At 38.6% G+C, this 23,082-nt stretch overlaps 3 protein-coding genes across 3 annotated transcripts; 1 reads left to right on the top strand and 2 right to left on the bottom strand.

Annotated features, from left to right (window-relative positions):
• Positions 1 to 215: 215 nt before the first annotated feature.
• LOC135612115 (phosphoribulokinase, chloroplastic-like) lies at positions 216 to 2,368 on the bottom strand. Its single transcript, XM_065107945.1, has 5 exons — positions 1,584 to 2,368; positions 1,432 to 1,516; positions 1,245 to 1,329; positions 704 to 948; positions 216 to 614 (listed from the first exon to the last, which is right to left on the bottom strand). Exons 1-5 carry the CDS (start codon positions 2,138 to 2,140, stop codon positions 363 to 365), a joined length of 1,224 nt encoding a protein of 407 aa, XP_064964017.1. The 5' UTR covers positions 2,141 to 2,368; the 3' UTR covers positions 216 to 362.
• A 1,642-nt stretch (positions 2,369 to 4,010) lies between these two features.
• On the bottom strand, positions 4,011 to 11,512 carry LOC103983845 (uncharacterized). The gene is made up of 8 exons (XM_009401155.3): positions 11,156 to 11,512; positions 10,946 to 11,041; positions 9,616 to 9,726; positions 9,218 to 9,527; positions 6,962 to 7,052; positions 6,040 to 6,376; positions 5,816 to 5,964; positions 4,011 to 4,796 (listed from the first exon to the last, which is right to left on the bottom strand). Exons 1-8 carry the CDS (start codon positions 11,432 to 11,434, stop codon positions 4,289 to 4,291), a joined length of 1,881 nt encoding a protein of 626 aa, XP_009399430.2. The 5' UTR covers positions 11,435 to 11,512; the 3' UTR covers positions 4,011 to 4,288.
• Positions 11,513 to 12,137: 625 nt separating this feature from the next.
• Positions 12,138 to 22,390, top strand: LOC135612114 (26S proteasome non-ATPase regulatory subunit 13 homolog B-like). The gene is made up of 6 exons (XM_065107943.1): positions 12,138 to 12,435; positions 14,411 to 14,857; positions 19,199 to 19,279; positions 20,444 to 20,640; positions 20,770 to 20,869; positions 21,888 to 22,390. The coding sequence occupies exons 1-6, from the start codon at positions 12,283 to 12,285 to the stop codon at positions 22,071 to 22,073; spliced, it is 1,164 nt and encodes a 387-aa protein (XP_064964015.1). The 5' UTR covers positions 12,138 to 12,282; the 3' UTR covers positions 22,074 to 22,390.
• Positions 22,391 to 23,082: the final 692 nt, after the last annotated feature.

Below are 23,082 nucleotides of genomic sequence, written 5' to 3'. Positions count from 1 at the left end.
TGTTTTGCCTGCATCTTTTTTTGTTTTTCCTTCACTTGAGAGAAGTAAAACAGAGATATTTGATGATTAGTTCATTGTGTTTCTGAACAAGTTTGATTCTTGATAGGTGAAGAGTGATTTCAGTTCGGACAATAGAATCTATACTGATAATTCTAAATTATATATATATATATGCAATGCCCAAAGTGCATGCATTTCCCTTACTTGAATCTGTCTAAAGAAAGGCACAATTGATTGCTGAAGAAAGTATTCCATCTCTCCTATCTAACAATTCCAAGTAAATTACATGACATGAGAACATAGATAGCCATGTGTAGAAGAACAGCAGATGATAAGACTTGTCTCTGTAATGGCGACTGCTCTCAGACTTTGGCTGCCTCAACGGCGGCAGCTGCCCTCTCGGCAACGATCTGCTCATATAAGTCTCTTATCTTCAAACCGATAATGGTCTGGAAGAGGCCGGTGCCGTTGTTGCTGCCGGGGAAGTCGGCGTGCTTCAGCATCTGCTGCGTCACCTCCCCGTAGAACTTAGTCGACAGGTTGCTCAGATGGCTCTCCACATAGATCAGCTCATCCAACCTGTCGAACTGCCCATCCATCTCCAACACCGAGACCTGGCCACGGACGTACACACGCAGGCAGCAAGAGGAGAGTGAAGCAGCTGGCGATGGTAACATCGATGGAAGGAGGTGCGACGGGTTACCTCGTTGGAGTAGTAGGTGTCCGGGCCGTAAGAGAACTGGATGCCGGGGTACGAGCAGGTCAGCTTCCGGCCGCAGGGGATCCAGGAAATGGTGGAGCCTTCGTCGAAGAGGTAGACGGGGCTGAAGTGCTTCACCCCTTCCTTCATGATCAGCCTCACGCGCAGCACCTTTCCTTCGTTGTCGTCGGGGATCAGCAGGGTCGGCAGAACCTCGATGACGGCGTCGGCGTACTGTTTCTGTGGATCTGTCAACAACGCACCCCCACTGAATCCTAATCATCTCATACACACATTCTCTCGAACGATGGAGGAAGAACCAATTGCACGTCACTAAGTTTTTAGATTGAATTGATATCCGATCTCATTACGTTGATAGATTGATGTTGGCCAATTTAACTTTGTTCCTTAACAAAAATTTCTACTGCAGTGCGTATACTGTGCTTATATGGCACCAATCGAATGTCATCTCAAACATACTCAAATGTACGCTTCCGAATGAACGAACTGTGGTTTGCAGCTCATCTAATGGAAATGGAAGTACCGATATAAGCGTCGAAATCAGGCTTTCGAGCTTCTATGCTAGCTTTGATGCTTTCAAGGCTGTGCCCACGTTCCGCCATATCTCTCTGTGATTCACAACACCCGATGGATTAATGCAGAGAGCATTTCACCAGTAATCTTCGTTCATCGTCACAGAACTAGCCAAGATTTCTAGTCCTTGATTTTACCTGAATCTTCCATGCAAACTTGACCTCGTTGCTGATGTCCAAGTAGATGCTGAAGTCCAACAGGTCCCTCACCCGGGCATCGAACCTACAGATGGTGAAAGATCCATCATCAGACTGTTCGCTAAAGGAGGAAGCATCAAAAGCTCGCTCACATTGGGTGCAGTCCTTCGATGACCAGAATCTTGGGTGGATTGATGAGCTCAGGGGGGTCAAGCAGGCCGGTGACATGGTTGTAGATTGGCTTGTCCACGGCCACTCCTTCCTTGAGAGCCTTCACTTGGTCGTACATGAGATCGAAGTCATTGGCCCGGGGATCCAGGGCAGTGACTCCCTTCTCCTTCCTCCCTGTTCTGTCCAAAGAGTGGTAGTCATCCAGGCAAATGACAGTGGTGGTGTCACTGATCAACGTGTTGGAGTCTGGGTTGCCTCCCTTGGGCGGCTCGGCCGCGCCTCCGAACACACTCGTCAGCCTCCTCATGAAGGTGCTCTTACCACACCCCGAGTCCGCCGCCAGTCCTATCACCACCGTCTTGGCCTCCGCAGAGCAGGAGATCTCTGAGCTACTCCTCCCTCCTCTGCTGCCGCTTCTCCTCCCACCGGTGAAGAAGATGACCTGCCTTTGGTGGAAGCCCAAGTAAGTCTTGGCCGGACCGGGGAAGGAACACGAGGAGTGGAGGGAAGGAGCAGGGTAGACTGTGCAGGTTGCCATTTTCGGTGTCTTGCTCAGGAATGGCAGCGGAGCTGCACAGTTCTTCTCCCCTACGAGAAGGTGGAAGGCGAAGTCTGGGGAGGAGGGAGCATAAAGATAGAAGGATGGTGTGGTCTGCCTTCTTCTATTCTTTGGTGGTGGCCATGGGTTTGGACACGTTTGGAGAGGCTTGAAATAAGATGAATCACAAGCATGTAAGATCTTTTTTGTGCTGGGTGTGTGAGTTCTGCAGGCTTGGCTACAATATGGTTTGTGGTCGATGGGATGAGGTTTTTGATGGTTAGGATGGGATGGAGAAAAGCTTGGTGGACATTCCATGATACAAGATGTGGTTGTGCCACACGGCACAAAAGGCATGGCTGGTTAGAGATTAGGGAATGAGAGGGGTGGGATTTGAGAAGATAGGGTGGCCATGTTAAATTATTTATTTGAATAAACTTGGCATCTATAGTCTAATTAGCTCCACGGAGGAGGGGAGATTGCATTTCATTTTACCCCCGAGGAAAATAGAAATGGAAAAGAACATTAACATTCTGACTTTAAATGCTTAACAATGGAATTTAAATTTGGATAAATTTTCTCCCAAAAAAATACCTTATTTTTACTTTTTTTTTATTAGTGCCACTTTTTCATTTATTCTACCCTTTATTTTTTAAAAAAATAAAAATAAAAATATCTCTTACCTCTATTATATGATCCCTTGTCTTCGTCGGTGTTTTCGCCCGTGCTCTCACTGTCATCCTTACTTATGCACTCGCATCTTCGTCGTTGTTCTCACTCACTCATGTGCCCATATTCTCGTCATAGTTCTCACTTACGTACCCTTGTCAGCTGGAAGAGCGAGAGAGAATACGAGCGAAGAGGGAGGGTGAGAATATCGATGGGGTCAAGGTCGACAGATGGTGGTATAAGAGTAGAGCAAAAGATGACAAGATTATCGAATAGGAATTATGTATAAAATTCGAGATCGATGGTGAGAAGATGATCGAAGATGGCACTTGAAACGAGATAAAGATGATGCAGGATCAAGGTGATAAGGTGGAAACTAATGATAATTTCAACTTCTATCTTTTATAAAATAAGAGACAGAATATGAGAATAAATAGAAAAGAGGATATTAATAAAAGAAAAAGTGAAACTATAGATTTTTTTTTTTTTTAGAAGTTAGCCTTGAATTTACCTCATCATCTTTTCTTTCTGGACTAAAAATATATATATTTTCTACTTCATTGCATATACTGATTCAAGGGCTTGTGATCAGAGTTATATAAACTCTTGCCATCTTGCTAAGGGCTTGTGTTAGTGATTTAGGTATACTTTAGAAGAAAAGGTAACCTATGGTGGAACTTGCTTCTTGAAATTTTATAGGCTGGAAAATATAGATCACCGATATGGTAGAATGACAATAATGATACAAAACAGACATAATATAATTGAAGAAACAATTGCAAAAATCAAAGTAGTTAGAAAATATCTACTTACGAAAACAAAGCAGACATATTTTTTTGATAATAATAACATGTGATATGGAACTTCTGGTTGGAGATCAAATTTATTGGACTATTTGAGATTCTGAGAAAGATTGGACACAGTTTTTTAACTTGCTTTACCATCTCTCTCCGATCCATATTGTATTTCATGTGTCCATTGGGTAAACATCATTAGAATTCTAATTGGTGTTATTGAACTAATTGGACAAAAATCAAATCCAAAAAACTCATGATTAAGTATGTTTTTCAACTCTTAAGAACTACTAAATGAAAGAATTTCCATAATTAGATATGATTAATTAAAACATTCCAAGAAAAGGTTCCCACACAAAACAGACAAATTTGATGATTGCTGTTTGCCATCCAAGAACAAGAGCAGATAAACAAACTGACATCATCTTTGCAAAGAAGTGTCTCCCCATACACCTTGGTAACTCATGTTGTTGTTAGAAGAAATACAAAAAGCTAGACCGGGGCTAATCTTTTCATCATGGTGAGACAAGATAAAAAATATAGCAGTTTCCTAGTTCGCACTTGCAGTAAAAAAATCAATTTAACGTAACAAAATTCCCTGAAAAGGGCTGATAATATTTATTATTCTAACATGAAGAAATCAGAGAATATACCTGTTTCTCTTCTAACAAGGAAAAAGAAAGGATTAGGCACCTCCCTCAGCAGCAGCAAGTTTTCTCCTCTGTTGATGCTCTGCAGCTTTGTAATCCACTACCTCCCTGAACAAACCAGAGGTGAGTTCACAGTCCTTGCTTCCGTAAACTGCAGCCTGGACGCTGGCCATCAGCTTAGCAATTTCTCTTCCAGAGAAACCCTCGGTCTTAGCTGCTGCTTCTCTAATTACATCATCTGATATGCCTTTGATCTCTATTCTCTGTGGCTGAGGCCGAAACAAACTAAACCAACTGGATTTGCTTTCCCCAGCCTTTGCAATGTATTTGTCCATATACAGCTTTATTAGTTTGAACCGCTCCTCTTCCCTGGGCAAAGGGAACTCAAGGACCTCATCAATGCGGTCAGCAACAGCAGAGTCAAGATCACCAGGTCGGTTGGTGGCAAGGGCAAGCACAATGTCCTTAGATTGGTCTCCTGTGCGGAAAAGGAGAGCATTAAGAGCACTCCTCTGGGCTTCACTCATGTATGTCTTGTTGCGCCTAAAAAATGAAGTTATATGTAAATGAGATACATCATCAAATGCAGTAAAATGCAAGGAAAAAAAATGGAGCATTTCAAATTCATACGTGCACGTGCACACACACACGCACGATGTTATAGACTCGAAACCATGGGTTATGCCATCACTGCTTACCCACTTGATACAGCAACCACAAGAAATTAGTGCATAATGCCTTCAGGATCTCAATATTTGCAACTTTTTCTTTTGATTGAACCCCTATCAGTGGCAAGAGGTGGTCCTTAATAGGAATAAGAAGTCGGTGGAGAAGAGATCACATAGTAAAGAGAGAACCACAGGTCTTGAGTGAAAAGTTATCAGAAACAGCAAGCTAGTTTGACCAGAAAAATCAGAACTAAGCCTCAGGTAGCTGGAGGAAACTTGCTTAAAAACAGGCCTAAACTGTTAAGATGCAACTAGAAAAGAGGCTAAACCCTCAAAACCTACTTGAGTAAGTCACTGAGAAAACCCTAAGTGGCACTCCTTTTTTTTTGTTCCAGCACCATCCTTCCTCCACTATACCACTTGGTCTTCTCACATCAAGAGTCGTCTCCTTTAGTATACTCATCTCTAGTCTATAAATCATTATGACCCTCCCATTTTCAATGTGGGACAAATTATAGTGGAACAATCTCACCCGCTTAAGAGGGTTTGACAACCTCGTCACAAGGCCCAGTGCAGACCTCAGTATCAGTAACCTAGTGGATCACATGAGCTCAGTATCAATATGCTCCAGCAGCAACAAAGGTTTCGGTTTTTGGGGGGTACAGTTTGATAAAAATATGCTATGCTTCTTCAACTTCTTTTGTTGTTTTGTGCTGTCACAACTCACAACTCAATACCCCAGCAAACTCCATTCCAGCAGCCAACCAAAATGGTCTGTACCACTGGACCTTCTGATTGTTTCAAACAAAAACAAAAGCTTAATCTAGGACAAACAAAAAGTTGTTCTAATTCAGTTATTTAAAAACAAAAACACTGGAATGGGAAATCACTTACTCGCACAAAAATGCATCTGCTTCATCAACAAAAAGCAGCAAACCTTTTCTAGATTTTTTGGCCCAATCAAATAATTGATGTATCTTGGTAACTGCTTGTGATCCCAATGGTGCAACATCACCACCGGTCATCAGCGCATAATCCAGGCCCTGAAGAACATGAAACAATCAATAAAAATTGATCAACATATTCACTCAAAAAAGAGAGTTGTAAGAGCAACATACAGATTGACGAGCTAATTCTCGAGCTGCCATAGTTTTCCCTGTACCAGGAGGGCCATAAAAGAGCATGTTACGAAATGGGGCCTGATGGGCTTTCGTGTTAGCAGTTGCACTTGCAAGCTGTTCAACTCTTTTTTGAAGGGAAGGATTAAGAATCACATCACCAAAACCATTTTCATTTTTCCCACTATTGTTTCCTCGGATCATTTTGTTTGATGTGGAGCTAAAGGCACGAGCAAAGAAACCGGACCAAGGATATTTCCCTCGAGATGACTCTCTGATGAGAGATGGTTGACCTAAAATCCGATCGACATATCCCCAGACCACTCTAGCACCTTCTCTGGTATAAAAAGCACGCAAAAAAAACCAGAAGTTCTTGTAAATAAAAAGGCTCTCACAAAATAAGTGAAAGAACAAAAAAGGTTATGCCACAAGGTTGTTAGGAAGCCTAGCAAATTGTAGCATGAATTGAGGTTCACACAACTTACAAAATTGTCATTTTAGGACAAATATGCAAAAGTGATCTATACTCTGTGAATGGAAAAGGTATTCGAATATGTGTTACTTCTTTTACCAATAACCATTATGTAACTGGGACCATATTTCTTGTTAGAAATATGCTTTATCTTTCTCATGTATATTAGATATATGTTTGGACTCTGCAATCCATCAAATACTGACCGCATAAAGAGTTAACTTACCACATTGACAGGTCCCTATTAGCATCTAACTAATAAAAAACTTGAAAACATTTGTTTAGTTTGGCTCTAGAATACAGCCTTTGTAATTTCTTCAATTCTTTATGTTTCAACTTCTTTATCTCCTCTTAAATACAGTAACCACGAAAAACATCAAATATATTCATATGGCAACTGCGTGGAAAATAGAAGGCACAGAACCTTTCCAATGTCTGTTGAAGATATACCTTGTTGTGTATATCCCAGCAGCAAGAGCTGTTACACCACCAACAGCTACAATTAATTTGTTCTGGTCAGTAAGTATTGCCCGCAAACCACCTATAGAACATTAAAAAGAACATAGTTAAGCAACCAAGAAGTAAACGAGAACTCATACTTCACTAGCAGCAAAGTAAAAAAAATACCTTTAGCATCATTAAGAGTCTAGGATGTTATTTGAACATTACAAAGTATTGTTTACTACTCGTATGGTCAGGAAATACTACAAGAAGTAAGAAAAAAAAAGATCATAAAATACAAAGGAATGAAATAAAGCTGAGATAGATCAGTGGGTTGGATTATTGGACAACATCGATTTGTCATAATGGTGCTAGATATGACTACATAATTATGTGTCCTAGGATAATTATGTATTGTTTCCTCATGCATATTGTCATATATAGCCACCTCAAACCCAATTTGGATCCGTATTAGTTAAATGTCAGATTCATACCCACATATATATTAGTATCTGCCGAATATCTACTTAAGTTGGCATCTGGAAACTAAAAAGTGGATATGACCATAAAAAAACACTTTACCAAGATATAAGATATCATGACCCGAACCTGATAAGCTAATTGGCCTATCAATTTTGTTTGACTTAAACCACTGGTCAAAATGTTTAAGCTGAAGTTGATAGTAATACATTCATCAAACTCTTACAAGTCAATCTCAACCTTACCCAATTCTCATGTGGGATTAATCGGGATATTACAATTTTCCCCACTCAAGGAACTATGACGTCAAGGCCTGTCATAGTCCAGATCAAACCATAGTATAGTACATGTGAAGCGTAACTCAATGGTAGCTCCACATCGTGATGAGTCCTCTGACTCCATCCACGAGTATCCTTTTCCTACTCAAGGCCCCTTCCTATGCCGAAATACTAGATCGGCTTTGATATCAAATATCACGACCTGGGTCTGATAAACTAATTGGTCCATCAATTTCGTTTGACCTAAACATTAGTCAAAATATTTAAACTGAAGTTGATAATAGTACACTCATCATACCCTTATGAGTTAATCTTAATCTTGCCCACTGCCGATGTAAGACTAATCGAAATGTTACACAAGATACATCAATAATTACTTCTATAGTTTACTTACATTGAGAACAATTTATAGACAAAATTACAATAAATTGACAAACATTCTGTCTTAATCTTCCCATGCAATTGGCTCCAAACCAACTTAAATATATAAAAGTTTGAGGAAAAATAGTTGAAAAAATAAAACGAGCTGATAATGAGCTAGTCACCAACTTGTTATGGTAACATTAAATATTTACCATCACCAAGACACATTCAGGTCAAGGCCAATAGATGCATCATGAAAAGAGAAAATATTTCTTATGGGCATCATGCTTGTTCAAAGTCGTTCATATGGCAAAAACTAGAAGACATACCTTAATACATCATATGCAAAACACAATTTTAAATGATGGTTTCAACACTTTGTGATGTCGTCAACCTCACAAAGTTTTTAAATTAACAGCTTTAAATATTGGCCATGCCAATGTAAAGACATCATAGAAGAAAAAAGCATATATTTTCTTTAATAGCTAACTTTAGAATACAATGTTAAAGCCTATGATTATAAAGTCAATAAAGCAATGTGGCCACTCTTAGCATGCTCCTCATAAATGCTGTCTCTTATAGCAAGACAGTTTTTCATTAAGAATAACAGTGTAAAATCTAAGCAATCATATAGGCCACATTGGAAGCCCCATTGAGGTGATAAGTACTAGTAGGACCTGAACATCCTTTGACAATTGAATAGAGAAATTGAAGAACTGGGATTCCAAATTCTGCAGTTCCTACTTCTATGATAGTGTAGTTTACGGCCTCATGAGTTATTTTCTTCCAACAGCAACTTCAGTTGACTCTCTTTCACTGTCATTAAAGAGCTCCAACCTCCCTCAGTTATATCTCGAAGATGCTTTCTCACATTCAAATAAGCAAAAAATTAATGTACTTATCATAAAACACATTAAAATGCATTCATGCATGTGCACTCCATTGACACCCTATTTAGGAATTGTTAGGCCAACCACAAAACTGAAAACAAGTCACCTATTGCAATGTATATCTTTATCAGTTGCTGCATACCCTAAGATTTGGCTGTTAAATAAAAAAACATAACAGCTGTAGTAACAAAGAACTTGACTCTATTTTGCAGCATAAGTTTTGGCAATTTTAAAATACATTATTGCAAAAGTACCTCCAATATGGTCAAAGGTTGTGTTGATAGCTGATATCCATTTGTCTCTCTCTGCATTAGCTCGCTCTACTAGCATTCGTCTATTTACCTCTTCAGCTAATTTTGCTTCATGTGCTCTTCCTTCTGCTTCAGCCAAGGCTCTCACTCTGATCGTTTCACGTTCTATCTCTGCCTTTTCCTTTTCTGTCTGTCTTCGCTGGGCTTGAATCTGTTCTTCAGTAGCACGGCGAATTTGTTCCTGCCTGATGGATGATTCTTCTTGCATTTTGACAAGTTCCTGATTTCTGCCCCTTTGACTTTCATGCTCCGCCTGACAGAGACAATCGAAGATGCATGATTTTACTGGAATGGAATAAATAAAGGGGTCATTCTACTAGTCAAAATAAAATAAGGTTTGCCTGCATTCTCTTCCTGGCCAATTCATCCTCATATCTAGCCATTTGGGCTTTTGTTTGTGCCTGTTGTTGAGCTAATTTTTTCTGCTCTTCATAAATCACACGTTGCCTATCCTGCAAGAGAACGTGTAAAACTACCATGACTAAGAAGGTACATGCATCCAAGGCAAATACATAGAATAAAAATCAACTTCAGGAAGAAAATAAAGCAGCGAAAATTCAATTAATATATAGGAAAAAAATGCATAATTCTTGCATATAGGAAGTATAACCCCTATATATAATCCAAGTGTCACTGCATGGTTCACCTTCATTGACAGGTCAATTTAACTATTTCATCACCTGAAAACGATCGTCCTCAAAAAACCACTGACAATTCTTCAAGCAAATGTATTCAAATGTTTTGTGACAGTTAAGAGATAGAGGTAGTATTCTATCAAGCTAATAATGTCCTAAGTGAGAGGATATGATTTAGTTTCCTTTTCTTAAGCAACAAGTTTGCAATATTTTGAAGGTTCCATTATATGTGCATGAGCTTAAATATGCCATTCACAATATATCCAACAAGATATTTCATAGTTGTATTTGTCATCTGATGAAGTTCTGTTTTGCTTTCTAGCACTCATGGATTGCCTTACCAAGTATAACATACATGTACACTCGAGTACTGGTTACCCTGCTATAACTACCTTGATACACCCTTACAACATGGTTGGCTTAAACAGGTGGTCTTTTTTGTACTATATTAACATGTAGGCTATTTGAAAAAAGGCAATCCCTAACTAGGACAACTTAAGTATGATGTTATTGGAGAAACAAACTCCATCTAGTTATAATCTTCACTAAAAGAATATCATTATAATGTATAACTGCAGATAGTTGATTTCAAAGATTCACATAGACCATAACACCAAGAATAAATGTAAGTTAGTACAGGTGAACACGGAGAATAAACAAACACCATGGTTGCAAAAATCACATGCAACAACATACTTTATCAAATATAGATTCGTAATGAGCTTTTCAGATTAAAGTTACATTCAATTCAAGATACACATCAAGGAATATCGTACAATGTGAATCAACATTTAAGAAAGGATGCAATGACAATCCAATACTGTATAAGTTTATAATCAGAGGATTAAATTCTTTCATCATGGTATGTCCTTGTGACCAGATCAGGCAGGAAAAGAATAAGCATATTATATTTCATCCACCAAGAACGTTATGTACCTATTCTTATAGTGTAAGTCCTTAGAGTGCCTGCTTCCTATAAGGACGGTCTCTAAGGACTTGCCATCAAGTGACGTACCAGAAGTACGTCCAAACTCACCGTTTCATGCTGAGCCTGGATTGCCTGGAACTCCGCCTTCTTTGCAGTCAATTCCACCTGCCTTGTCTCTTCTTGCTTCCTCATCAACTCAAACACCTAAGCCATCACCAGCACCAACCCCAAGTTAAGAAGCCGAACTCACATTGAGACTTCTCCTCACACTACTAGAACGAACGCAAATGATTCAAGTTCAACCAACAAAGATGGCACCTTTTTGGCCTGCGACGAGCTGTTTATCTCCCGGAGGGCCCTGGCCCCCCTCTCCAGCGCCTCGGGATCGAACCCCGCGGCAGTGGTCCGAGGGTTGTCATTCCGCACCCTAGTTTCCTCCTTCGCAACATCGTCCGGCGGAGGGCCACCCTCCGCAACCGACTGCGGCTGCGAGGAGAAGGGGAAGAAATTGAAGGCCCCGTCGGCATGGACGTGCTCCGCCGCCATAATCGCCGAGGCCAGGACGGAGCCCGCAGCTGCAGCTCGAGACATCACCATCGATTTCGTCGGAGACGGTAGACAAGTGAGAGGAGAAAACCCCCAGGGCAGAAGAGTCGAGGGGCCTCTTCTGCTTGGGGAAAGAGTCGAGGGTTTTGGGGTGGGAGGCCACGAAGGGTTTTAACGCAAGGTAACGAGGTGGTCCACTGGGGCTTTGCAAGCCGTTGATTGATGTTTTCGATGGTATCGGACGGTCCGGGGCTCTGTTTTTGATGTGTCTTGCGGCGCAAGAGGGACGGGGAGGTGGGTAACTCTGATCCATCCATAACCGTCCATTACCCTTTTCCCTTCTTATCTCGTCCCTTACATTTTAAATCAGATGATACTTCAACGGACAGGATTTGTTGATGCGATGGCATGAGCACACGAGTTCCGGCTCCAGCGCTCGTCGGCCCGTTCACATGCGGCGCACGTGCCCTAAGCTGGAGTTCGCAAAGGCATCGCTTGGGCCACAAGCAACCCCGGGCAGGGAGAGCATCACGGTGCCTTATACGGCAAGCACGTGCGCTCGCCTTACGTGTCGTCTTCATCTCGTTTCGAAAACGCTGTTAGCTGTTTAAATTCTTGCAGCTATCCAGAACCGCCTCCTTCGTTCTTTGTGGGGTCCACCGATTCGGAGCGTGTGGATTCGTCTGATTCCTTATCGGACGACGGTAAATCCCCGAAGACGACGCTTTATTTATCTCGGTTCGCTCAAGGGCGTAATTGTTGTTGGAAATAAAGAGAGAGGCACAGCCGAGAAAGGGCAAAGAAAAGAATCGAACCGAAGAACAGGCGGAACTAGGGTTTAAAGATTTCGTCCGGCGTCGCACCGATTTCTACTTGGGAGGAGCACGATCGGTCCATCAATGGCGGGAGCGCTCCAGTATCTAGAATCGCAGCGCGACGCGCAGCCGGAGCTTGCGGACTGGTACAACGCCCTGGCGGATTTGTACCAGAGGAAGTTGTGGCATCAACTCACCGTCAAGCTCGAGCAGTTCGTTGCCTTAGCTGTAGTCCAGGTCGTCCCCTGCTGCTACTCTGTTCTTCTTTGTTCGTTGCTAGGTTTCCGAGTCATCAGTTTGTTTGTATTTTCATCTTCTCTTTTGTTGTCTTCTCCCCTGGATCTTGAGATCAATCTGCGTTCTTCCGGTGATTCCTTATCCAATTTTCACGTGTCGTTGATCCATCGCGTGATTGGTTGTTTGATGTGAAAAAAAAGTCGATTCAAGGTAGAGAAAAACTTCGCAACTATGAAACTTGCAGAATATGGTTCTCGAGGACTTTATGGATCAAACAATTTTTCTTTGAAGCGGATGGGGTTTTTTTTTTGCCTACATGGAAATTCCTCTATAAACGACAGGGTTGAGGTGGCATTACACGATGGCAACCATGTCCTAGGTCGTGAGTGGTGAACCTCTTTTTTTTTCTCTTTTTCTTTTTACTGGGTGCTTGTCTTCTCAGTTCGTAGATGCACTTTAAGGTATCAAGGATGCCTTATTCTAGAATAATAATACCGTTGTCATCTTATTTTACCTTTGCAATTATTGAATTTATAATTCGGTGATTGGTTGAAGAATTCAGTTCTACAAAACTATTCTGAACAGACATTTATGTTCATATGTGTGTGTAACACACATTTATGAATTTATTCTTGTAAGGAGACCAATAAAAACAGCAATTTTTCAAAATGTTCTAGATCTCTAGCTTTTGTGCCTGGCAAATAAGATCTCTTTTGCTTTCTTCTTGAGCTTGCATATGCTCGCTTGGTTTCTTTTATCACCAAAGTTCCAGTTTTGAAGGGTGTGTCTCTTTCGCATGATTGTTCTGTTTAGCTATCTGATCAGGTCATCAAGATCGTTATGATGGTAGAGTGATCCATTAGAAGGATATTTGGTGTGAACATGGCCATCTTCTCTCTATAATGTTTGTTGCTTGCAGTTTTGTGTCAATGAGAGCAGGTAGATGAATCCCTTTAAAAGGTGCCTATTATTTCAAGTGTAGGTTTAAGATAGTTTGGATTCTTGATTTCAGTTATTCAATTTGACTTTGATCATCAATTGGTCAGTCTATCAATAATTTGTACTAGGAAAGTAACTGATAAGGATTTGACTATGCTTTAATCGGGATAGAAGGGTTGCGAATGACTATCCTTCACAAATACGAGATGAGTATATCTCTACTGATGCAGATATCAAAGAAAGGAACTGCTTCATACATGGGTATTAAAAAAGTTCATCCGCCTATTGAAGAAACTCAAGCACACCTTAGGAGGTCTTTACTTGATTTACCTTGGCTGCATCTGATTTAACTGGATGTGATGCTTCTAATCTTGCTTTTAACCTTAAAGTGCCCCTGAAGTCTTTGACATTTTTCTAGTTCAGTGGTCAAATAGCGATAGTTGTCAACTCAAGCTTCCCTCAACAATCCTTGCTTAGAGCAACTCAGTTGACCTTGTATGACATGTCTTTTGATGAAATCATATGAATACGACGGATCCTAATTCATACAGTGTTAAGGATTTTGTTTTGAAGTGCAACATAGTTGTTCTTGTTGACATATTGTGTGATGTCATTATATGTAGTTTGCAGCATTCTATTCTGATTCAGAAGCAGCATATGGATTTTGGTTTGAATGGTATTGCAAGCTTTCACCCTTTCACAAACAGCTCAGTCATTTGTTGTATGGGCTTTCTTAGTTATGTGAGTGTGTCATCATTCTAATTGTTATTGTTGTTGTACTTGAGTTTAGTATAACAGTATCTATTTTATGTATACCGTCAAGATAATTTTCTTAGTTTGCATGTGTTGTTCATGATAAACAAAATGTACGATTCAGAAAGTAATGTAATTTCTTTACATTGCCAGAGCAGTATCGCTAGCAACCTTAATTGGTTATTATGCCAATTTCCCCATGTCTTTGTCCTCATTCTTCTCAGTCTAGTTTTGTGTATAATGTATAACTGAGTAACACAACCTTTTCTTTTACATTCTGTAGGCGGGTGATGTTCTTATACAGCTGTATCATAACTTCATTATGGAGTTTGAGACAAAAATCAATCTCCTGAAGCTAGCTCACTTTGCTGGAGTAATTTCACGTCAGTATTCAGAAAAAGAAGCTGCAATTAGCTATCTTGAAGGCATAATTGAAAAACTGCATGCTACTAAAGAGTTACGGATTGAGGAACCTATCCTATATGTCAAAATGCAAATTGCCGCATTTAATCTTGAAAAAGGGAGTCAAAAGGAGTGCAAAAAGCTTTTGGAAGAGGGAAAGAGCATGTTGGACAGCATGACTGATGTTGATCCTACTGTTCATGCTAGCTATTATTGGATATCTTCTCAGTATCATAAATCTCGTCAAGAATTTGCGGAGTTCTACAAGAGCGCCCTTCTTTATTTGGCTTACACTTCAGTAGAGTCTCTTTCAGCACCATTCAGGCTGGTATGTTGATTAACTACTTACGTTGATGAACTTCAAGATGCAACTATTAAATTTTCAATTATGTAACACTGTTATTTAATAACTGATGTATTTGGTCATTTAATATTATTAGTATTGGAGAAGGAAAATGGGATGTGATCAATACATCATGATCATGAAACTATGTTTTTGATTTCATTAGTTACTTCTTTTTCATGGGAGTTAGGATGGTGGTGGTGCTGATGACAGCGGGTAGATCTTAATCAGAAGATGCATTTTCCTACAGTTCACTAGGAGTAGAAGCCTGAGCTTTAAAATCATTAGATGGAAGTTTCAAATAAAAGGTGCTCCTAAATGAATAAGCTTGACCTAAAGGAAAGAGAACAGTGTGACCATTGTGTTCCGTAACAAGTTCTGTACCCAAAGTTACAATCTTAAGTTTCTTGATGGTCATATCTATGTAGTTTTTCTGCTTGCACAGATGTGAAAAATTGCATTAATACGTGTGGAGTTGAGGCACTTCTGATTTTGGTTGATCGATCTTCATGCAACTAATTTATCTTGTGAAGTGTAGACAGAAGAGTTTATTAGCATGTATTTCATATAATATGTTGTTTTCCAAAATTTTGCTTATTAATTTTTTTTTTATAGAAGAATAGAAAAATTAGAGGAGTCTTTTCCCTCAGCAGTTTTGACATACTATCATGTTATTATGCTCTAATACTTACATGGCCAAGTGATAATAAGGTTTATTTAAGTTGGGCAATGAGAATTATCCCGTTTTTACTTTTATTTATGGTATCTTGAACATGAGATGTATTGAATAATGAGATCTTATGACAGCATACATGGTGGTTGTTTTTTTTTTAATTTCAACTAGTGATTACAATAGGCGCTCGGACGATCACCTAGGTGCTTGGGCGAGGCGAGGCCCGAGCGCCTCGCTTCATTTTTAGGCGGCGCGCTTCAAAGAGGGGCGTCGCTTGGGCGCTCGCCCGAGCCCAGGCGTCAGGCACTTCGGGCGAGCACCTGGGTTAAACCAGGCGATCGAATCGGATATTTAGGTTTGGTTGGTCTCTGGTGCTTTAGTTGGTTCAATCGAACCAACTAAATCACCGATATCAGGCTCCCTCTCGTGATTTCCCCGACTTCCCCAACCCTAACACTCACGATTTTGCTGTCGAGATTTCTTCTCCGCTATCGTTGCTCTCTGCTGCCGCTGCCACTATCGCTGCTCGCCGCTATTATCGCTACTCGCCACTGCCACAATTGTTGCTCGCCGACTGCTCGCCGCTGCCACAATCGCCGCTCGCAGCTCCCGTTGCCGTCGTCGCTCGCCGCTCCTGCTCCAGCTATGGTTGTCGCCTGCTACCGCTGCCGTTGCCTTAGCAGCCTTGGTCTTCTCACACTCTTCTCACTATACGGTTAACAGTATATTAACAGTATACTAATAATAGTATTTTTATTTATTAGATTAATAATATATTATTTTGATTTTAAAACTATTAATTTTTATTTATTTAAAATTATTGTTAGGTTTCAGAATAAATGACAAGTGTTCAGAGCAACTCAATAGATTTGATGTAAAATTTTATTGTTTTGATTTTTGAGATTTTTTATTAATATGACATTGTGATTTTGTATCTGATTTTCTTAATTTAATAGCATATTTTTTATTTAAATAATTATATTTATTAATTATATTATATATTTTTATATTTTAGCGCCTCGCTTCGCTCGTGCAAGCGCTTAGTGCGTCGGGCATTTTTGGACCTTGGCGCCTTTTGACGCTTAGCGCTTTTTAAATCACTGATCTCAACTTAATAGGTCTGGTTTACGGTGTTCAGTTGGTTTAGTGATATACTTGCTCTATGGACTACCACTATATAATGGTGCTTGAAAATTGCATAGTGACATAAAGGAGCAAGGCTGTAGGTTTTGGTCATTTGATTGTTTGATCAGTATATTTTGTGTAAAAGTCCTACAGACTTTGTGGGCCCACAGGACCCGTTAAGATCATGTGTGATCACATAAAATATCAAATATATGAGTTTATCAACTTATATTTGTTGTTCCACAATGATCCACCTTCATTTTTCTTGGAGCTTCTCTGTGGATTCAATTCTTTTAAGTTTCTGTTGGTCTCAAATTTATGTAAATTCCTGGAATTTTATTGGACTTGTTGCAGCGTTTTACCTAGGTGAAAAAATCAGGCTTATAGTTCTACAACATTCTTTTACTTCTCAAGCAATCTGCACTTGTCATAGCCACCAAATAGTTCAATGAGCAGGTGATTTATGTTTGTGAAGATAGGCTGTTTTTAGACCAAATGACATTATTAGTCTTGGTCTTTACTTCAGAAGTTAATGCCTCAGATATATATTTAGCTCAAATTGATCCAGTGAACACTCCTGATGGATTTTCTATGTTAAGGCATTAAGATGCTGGTTGTATGAACATTCCAAGGGCAAGTGCCTCGAGCGGTTTGAAACCTTTGCATCTTTTAGCATAATATTTATGTGCTGAAGGTGAACCAGATACAACTAGTGCATATCACTTGAGCTTAATAATTATGCATATGTATTGGCATGTGAGAGATACAAGACATGCTACTTTATGTGCCTTGTGCAACTTGATGTTTCAGCTGATACCAATGTGGTTCAGTTGAAATGCACTTTCTATGGCTGATGCTGATCTAAGACTTATATTATCAGCTCTGGCTAGCTGGTGGCCCTCGGGCACAATTGATTATTTATTCATGCTGTTAATCATGATCATAGTTGGTTCCAGCTAAAGCTAATTAGTTTTACTTCTAAATTCTGTTTTTAATATATTTATGTGAAGTTGTTTGTGCTTTTACTAGATTAACATACTTTAATCATTACCATGTCTAAAGAAAGCTAAGAAAAAATGAGTTATTTGATGAAAATTGAGTTTTTTTTTGTGTCCAGTTTAAGTTTCAACTGCTCCAAACAAGAAGCTTTTGTTTGAACTTTAGGCCTTAGTTGAGGTATTAGAAAATGTTTAGGTTTAAGATGTAGTATGATTTACTTTCTGTGGAAAGTTAATTACTTTGCTATGAAGTGTAAATTGATTATACTAAGATTATGCTCTTTGCTATGAAGCTGATGCTAAATAAAGATAATTTGTGGTTATCTTAGATGCTCTTTTTGAAGCCAGGGGTTGAAAGTTATTGGCTGAAATGGAAAGAACGTGTAGGGGCAAGGAATGAGGATAGGATAATGTAAATTAAGGGGTTAAAAAAAGAAATTGTTGCCTGTGACTTTATGATTTTTCTACAACATAATATAAAAGTTCATGATCAAACATATAGCAGAAGTTTGCAACTCTCATTTCCTTGGTAACTGTGATAGAGAACTACAAATTAGCCAAACTTATAATCTGCATTGCATGTCTTGATTGACAAAAGTCTTGAAACCTTTATAGTCAAAAGTCTGACCCAATCATGAGTTTGGACTGATATGTCATATGATGGTGTGATAGTAGTAATGATTAAAGTAGTATTGAGAGAATGGATTTTTCATTGGATAAGTGTCCTAGAGACTTAACTAATGTCATTGCTTGGACGGATGTGATAGGAGGGGTTTAGTTGCAACAAAGTATGAATTTATTGAAAAGATATATGTACATATGTTCAAACTTTGTTAGTCGGTCTACCCCGCATGTGGAGGCACCACTTAGCTATTCTGATATGGCTGAAGTACAACAAAAGTAGAAGAAAAATTTGTCATAATTACTCTCATTATTCACATAGATCGGATTGAGTAGGTAAAAAAGGAGGAGAACGATTTCTGTGGGTTTTATCACAAAATGTATTTTACTTCTGGGTTATAAACTATTGACTTTATGTTCCACAATAGTCGTAGGGATTTAAAATCCATCAATTAATAGTGTTTTTAATTAATATATAAATATTAAATCTCAAAATACTGTTAAACAAACCGTTGTCTATACATGGAACATTGGTGTCAGCTTGTTCAAAATAACAGTTACTATGGTAGGATATGCATTTACTGATAAAAGCAAAAAAATGTTTTCCTTTTCTATGAACAAGTCAGGAATTATAGCAACTTGGTTGATCATCATATACAAATTTTTAATTCACATCCAGTATGCTATTGATCTATTGTCTAGAAGAATTTTTTATTTTCATGCTTCTTTAGTTAATCCTAATAGTTAAGATAAATCTGGCTCAGATAAATTGCCTCTTTTACCGATCTTCCAGAATATCTTCTAATTCTTTGATTATGAGAATTTCAGTGTCTTCTTTTGGAAATGTTAAAGCAGTATTTTGGTTTATCAATGCTTGTGCTTCAATTCTGCTTATTTCCTATTTTTCAGGATTTGGCCTTTGACCTTTCCCTTTCTGCATTGCTGGGAGATAATATATACAACTTTGGGGAATTGCTTGCCCATCCAATTGTAAGAGAAATCTTTAGATACTGTTTTGTATAATATAGTCAATTACTTGTTTCTATTGAGTTGAAGAAACCCGTTCAGATGTTATGGATTTAAACTTTGAATCGCTCATTTAAACAATCAATGTTGACTGTTTGTTTATTGATTTATTCGTTGGGATACATCATCAAATCTTGATTGTTTGTTTAATTGCCCACATTTATTTCTTCTTTGCTTTGTGGATGATGTTTATGGATTAGGCCAAAGACTATGGTGGTCATGAATAGCTCATCAGCATGTCTTTAGCACTTGAGTGATTGATCATGTGTTTATATGCCTGAACCAATCCTGTAGGGTTATAAGTTATGGACTGGTATATCTGGTTTGTGTCACTGCCTAGAATGAGGTCGTTTGAGGCAAGTAGTGCTCAATTTAAGAGGTAAACAACACTAAGCTTATAAAGAGATGACACTAATTACTAAAAGTGGCTGATCTCCTTTTCCTTTTTGTATTGAACTAGAATGACACTGCTGTTTGGTAGAAAGCCAGGTATTTCTGAAAGGTTGTTTCAGTATAATTAGTATAAATATTTTCCATGGTAAATTTTTGGCTAGTTGCAAGTCTGACTAGAAGAGTGTTATCAGAAAGACCAGCTGATATTATTGGGGAGCTTCATTTGAGAAGAAATGATGATATGAATTGAATGAATTAATATGTTGGACTAAAATATGGTCAAATTACCTAAGATATTCAAAATTCACTGTTCTCTAGAAGGTGGGTTTGTTCGTTTGGGACATTAGGCAGTCTGAGAGTGCTCAATGGAAATTACACCAGATACTCCAGACTAATTACGTAATGGTTGATCAGATAGAGTTTTAGATTGAATTTTGTGTTCACTGATATCAACTTGATCATTTTTTTCTAAGCCTAGTATTGTATATGATTTTTTGAACTCTAGGAACAGACAGATGAATTCTTTCTGTTTAAAAGTGGAACTTAAATGAGATCTTAATGCAAAGACTAAGATCATGTGTCAATATTTTTGTTGGTTATTTTCTACTCATACGTACAGTTTCTTCTAGGTTCTGCACATGGGTATATTTAAACAGTTCCTCTTTTTATCTCAGAATTACCTTAATTGGAATGTACCATCTCAAGTTACATTTCTGATATCCTGATGCCTTGCAGATCAACATTCTTATTGGAACAAAAGTGGAGTGGCTTTACCATATTCTTCAGGCATTTAACTCTGGAAATCTGGTTCGCTATCAGGAACTATGCCGAATCCATAATGCTGAGTTGAGTGCACAACCTGCATTTTTACAAAATGAGAGGAAGTTACTTGAAAAAATTAATATTTTGTGTTTGATGGAGATTATTTTCAGGTGAGGACTACACAATGATCAATTAATCTAGGATCTGTTAGTACTTCTTATGCTTTCTTTCTCTTCTATTTTATGTGTCATTAATACTTTTTTAATCATTACCATATTGATATTATCAATTTTATGCAGTCGGCCATCTGAGGATCGAACCATTCCATTAAGTATTATTGCTGAGCAAACTAAACTTTCTATTGAAGATGTGGAATATCTTCTTATGAAAGCCCTTTCCGTAAGTCTAATCTTGTGTCTCACCCTTGCTTTTGATTCTGTTAACATCAAATTTGGAACAAATTTAATAACTACAGCTTCTCATGTTTCTTCTCCCTTTCCATTCTTTTGGCATGCAGAACTATGGTAATGTATAGTGGTAATGGGTAACTTGTTTCCATAACATGTAATTCAACTCCTTTAGATGTGCAGTTGATCTCTAGAAATGTATCGTGGTAGGAAAATAAATGTATTCTCTTTTTGGATTCACTAGGTTTCTGAAGGAATTTAATTATTCTTGATTATTTCACAATTTCTACTGAATTTACAAGGTGCTCTCTGTTACTTTTCTGATTGCTACATTAGTGTCTGTTCTGCATTTTCTTCATTTTGAATAAAACATTTCTTACTAATTTGTAGATAATGCATTAGCTTCTTTTCTTCATATTTGTTGATGACTTGGAGCTTCTCAGCTCACTGACATTAGATTTCTCTATGTACTTTTTAGAATTAACTTTTAACATGTTTGTTAAACATGATCAGAGTCATATTTTTTTTGTGGGTATTAAAAGAGTCATGTGGGTGCACAATTAGAGGTCCACCAGAACTCTGTTACTGGCCTTGTCAGCATATGCGACAAGGAGAAAAAAAAAATCATTATTCATGGATTGTGCCACTTGTCATAGCACTGTCTTTGTTAAGATTTAACTTGGTAAAATGTATGCAGTAAACAGGAAAAATAGCAAATCACTGGTTTCCTACTATAGGTTTCGTGGTTGGGTTGGTCAATAGGAGTGCGAAGGTAAGCATTATATTAGCCTCTGCTAGTTTCCAATATTCTCAATTGAATCTTTGAAGAAAACCGAATTTTAGCCTGCTCTGAAGCTCTAAGTTGAAGCACCATAATATATCCTGAAAAAAAATAATCTTTTTTGGAACATTTAGTTGGTTAGCAAATGTCAGTTTGAATTTGGTTGAGTCTTGCTACTGCATTGAATACATTCGTCGAACTAGAGTAATTTGTGGGGAGCTTGCTACAGGTTCATCTTATTGAAGGCATAATAGATCAAGTCGAGGGCACAGTATATGTCTCATGGGTGCAGCCAAGAGTTCTGGGGATTACACAAATCAAATCTTTGCATGATCGTTTGGATGGCTGGGTGCAAAAGGTGCGGACAGCCTTGTCAACCGTCGAAGCCGAGACACCTGACCTGGTGGGTTCATGATCTGCATTTTAACATCAGCTGTTCGACAATCCTGATGTAACATGGCCCAGCTCAGAAGACCTCAGAAAAGGAAACATTGGTCCTGCCATTATTGGGGTGCTACCTCTCTTATTTCCTTGATAGACTTTGCACGAGGGGTTAGCAGCTGAATGCTGGCTGAGTTATGTTTTTCTTTCCTTTTCATTGTTTAGAGTATTTTGAACTCCAGACACGCCTTGCAATCGTAACGATATATAAACTGTCTCTAATACTTGAGTGGTTTCAGATTCAGATAATTTATTTATTTTGTGATTAAGGAATGATGCCTGTTGAGCTTCTATGCTGGAAAATAATTCTCGCCTTCTCATGCTCTCCCCGTTTTACTCATTTGGTTTGTGATTGTCGTTTCTAAAAGTCGGCGTGATCTCCAATCTTATACTGGTATCACAATACTGCATCATGGTCCGACACTCAAAATTATGAATCTATGATTGTTGTCTTGGAGATCTCCATACTATCCTACTGCTTCTTTTCTTGTCTTGTATGATTGTTAAGTAACTACGCCTGTGTTCACTATAAGATTGTTATGTAAAGATAGTACACGTCTTCGTTCTTGGTTTCACCTATTCTTGCATGAAGCTTCCCAAACTGTTTCGGCGGAGTAGCTTCAGGTGATGGATATAAATCCAATCTAAAATTCTTTATAGATATGAATAAGGTGTTGGTGTTTGCTCACTTGTTTACACCTAAAACATTAGTCTGGAACGAGGATTTCGGTAGGAGAATAAATTAGGAGGATATTGACCTAAACATTTGAAAAGGCATAAATGGCATGAATCACACCTTTTTTGTGTGTATATATAGATGTTTTGTCCTATTTAATCAATGATTTGACCAATGATTTGATGATGATAATAGCAGTATTATGAATGAACTTGAATTGAAAGATCATAACTCGACCTATACAATAATTGGAGAAACCTCCTTCCCTAATCTATACGCTTATTTATCTCCTAATATTGCGAGCGGC

Source organism: Musa acuminata, chromosome BXJ2-5 (genome assembly GCF_036884655.1).
Source record: "Musa acuminata AAA Group cultivar baxijiao chromosome BXJ2-5, Cavendish_Baxijiao_AAA, whole genome shotgun sequence".
NCBI classification, from domain to species: Eukaryota; Viridiplantae; Streptophyta; class Magnoliopsida; order Zingiberales; family Musaceae; genus Musa; species Musa acuminata.
The sequence above is the reverse complement of the archived record's forward strand: the minus strand, read 5'-3'. Positions and strand labels throughout refer to the sequence as shown.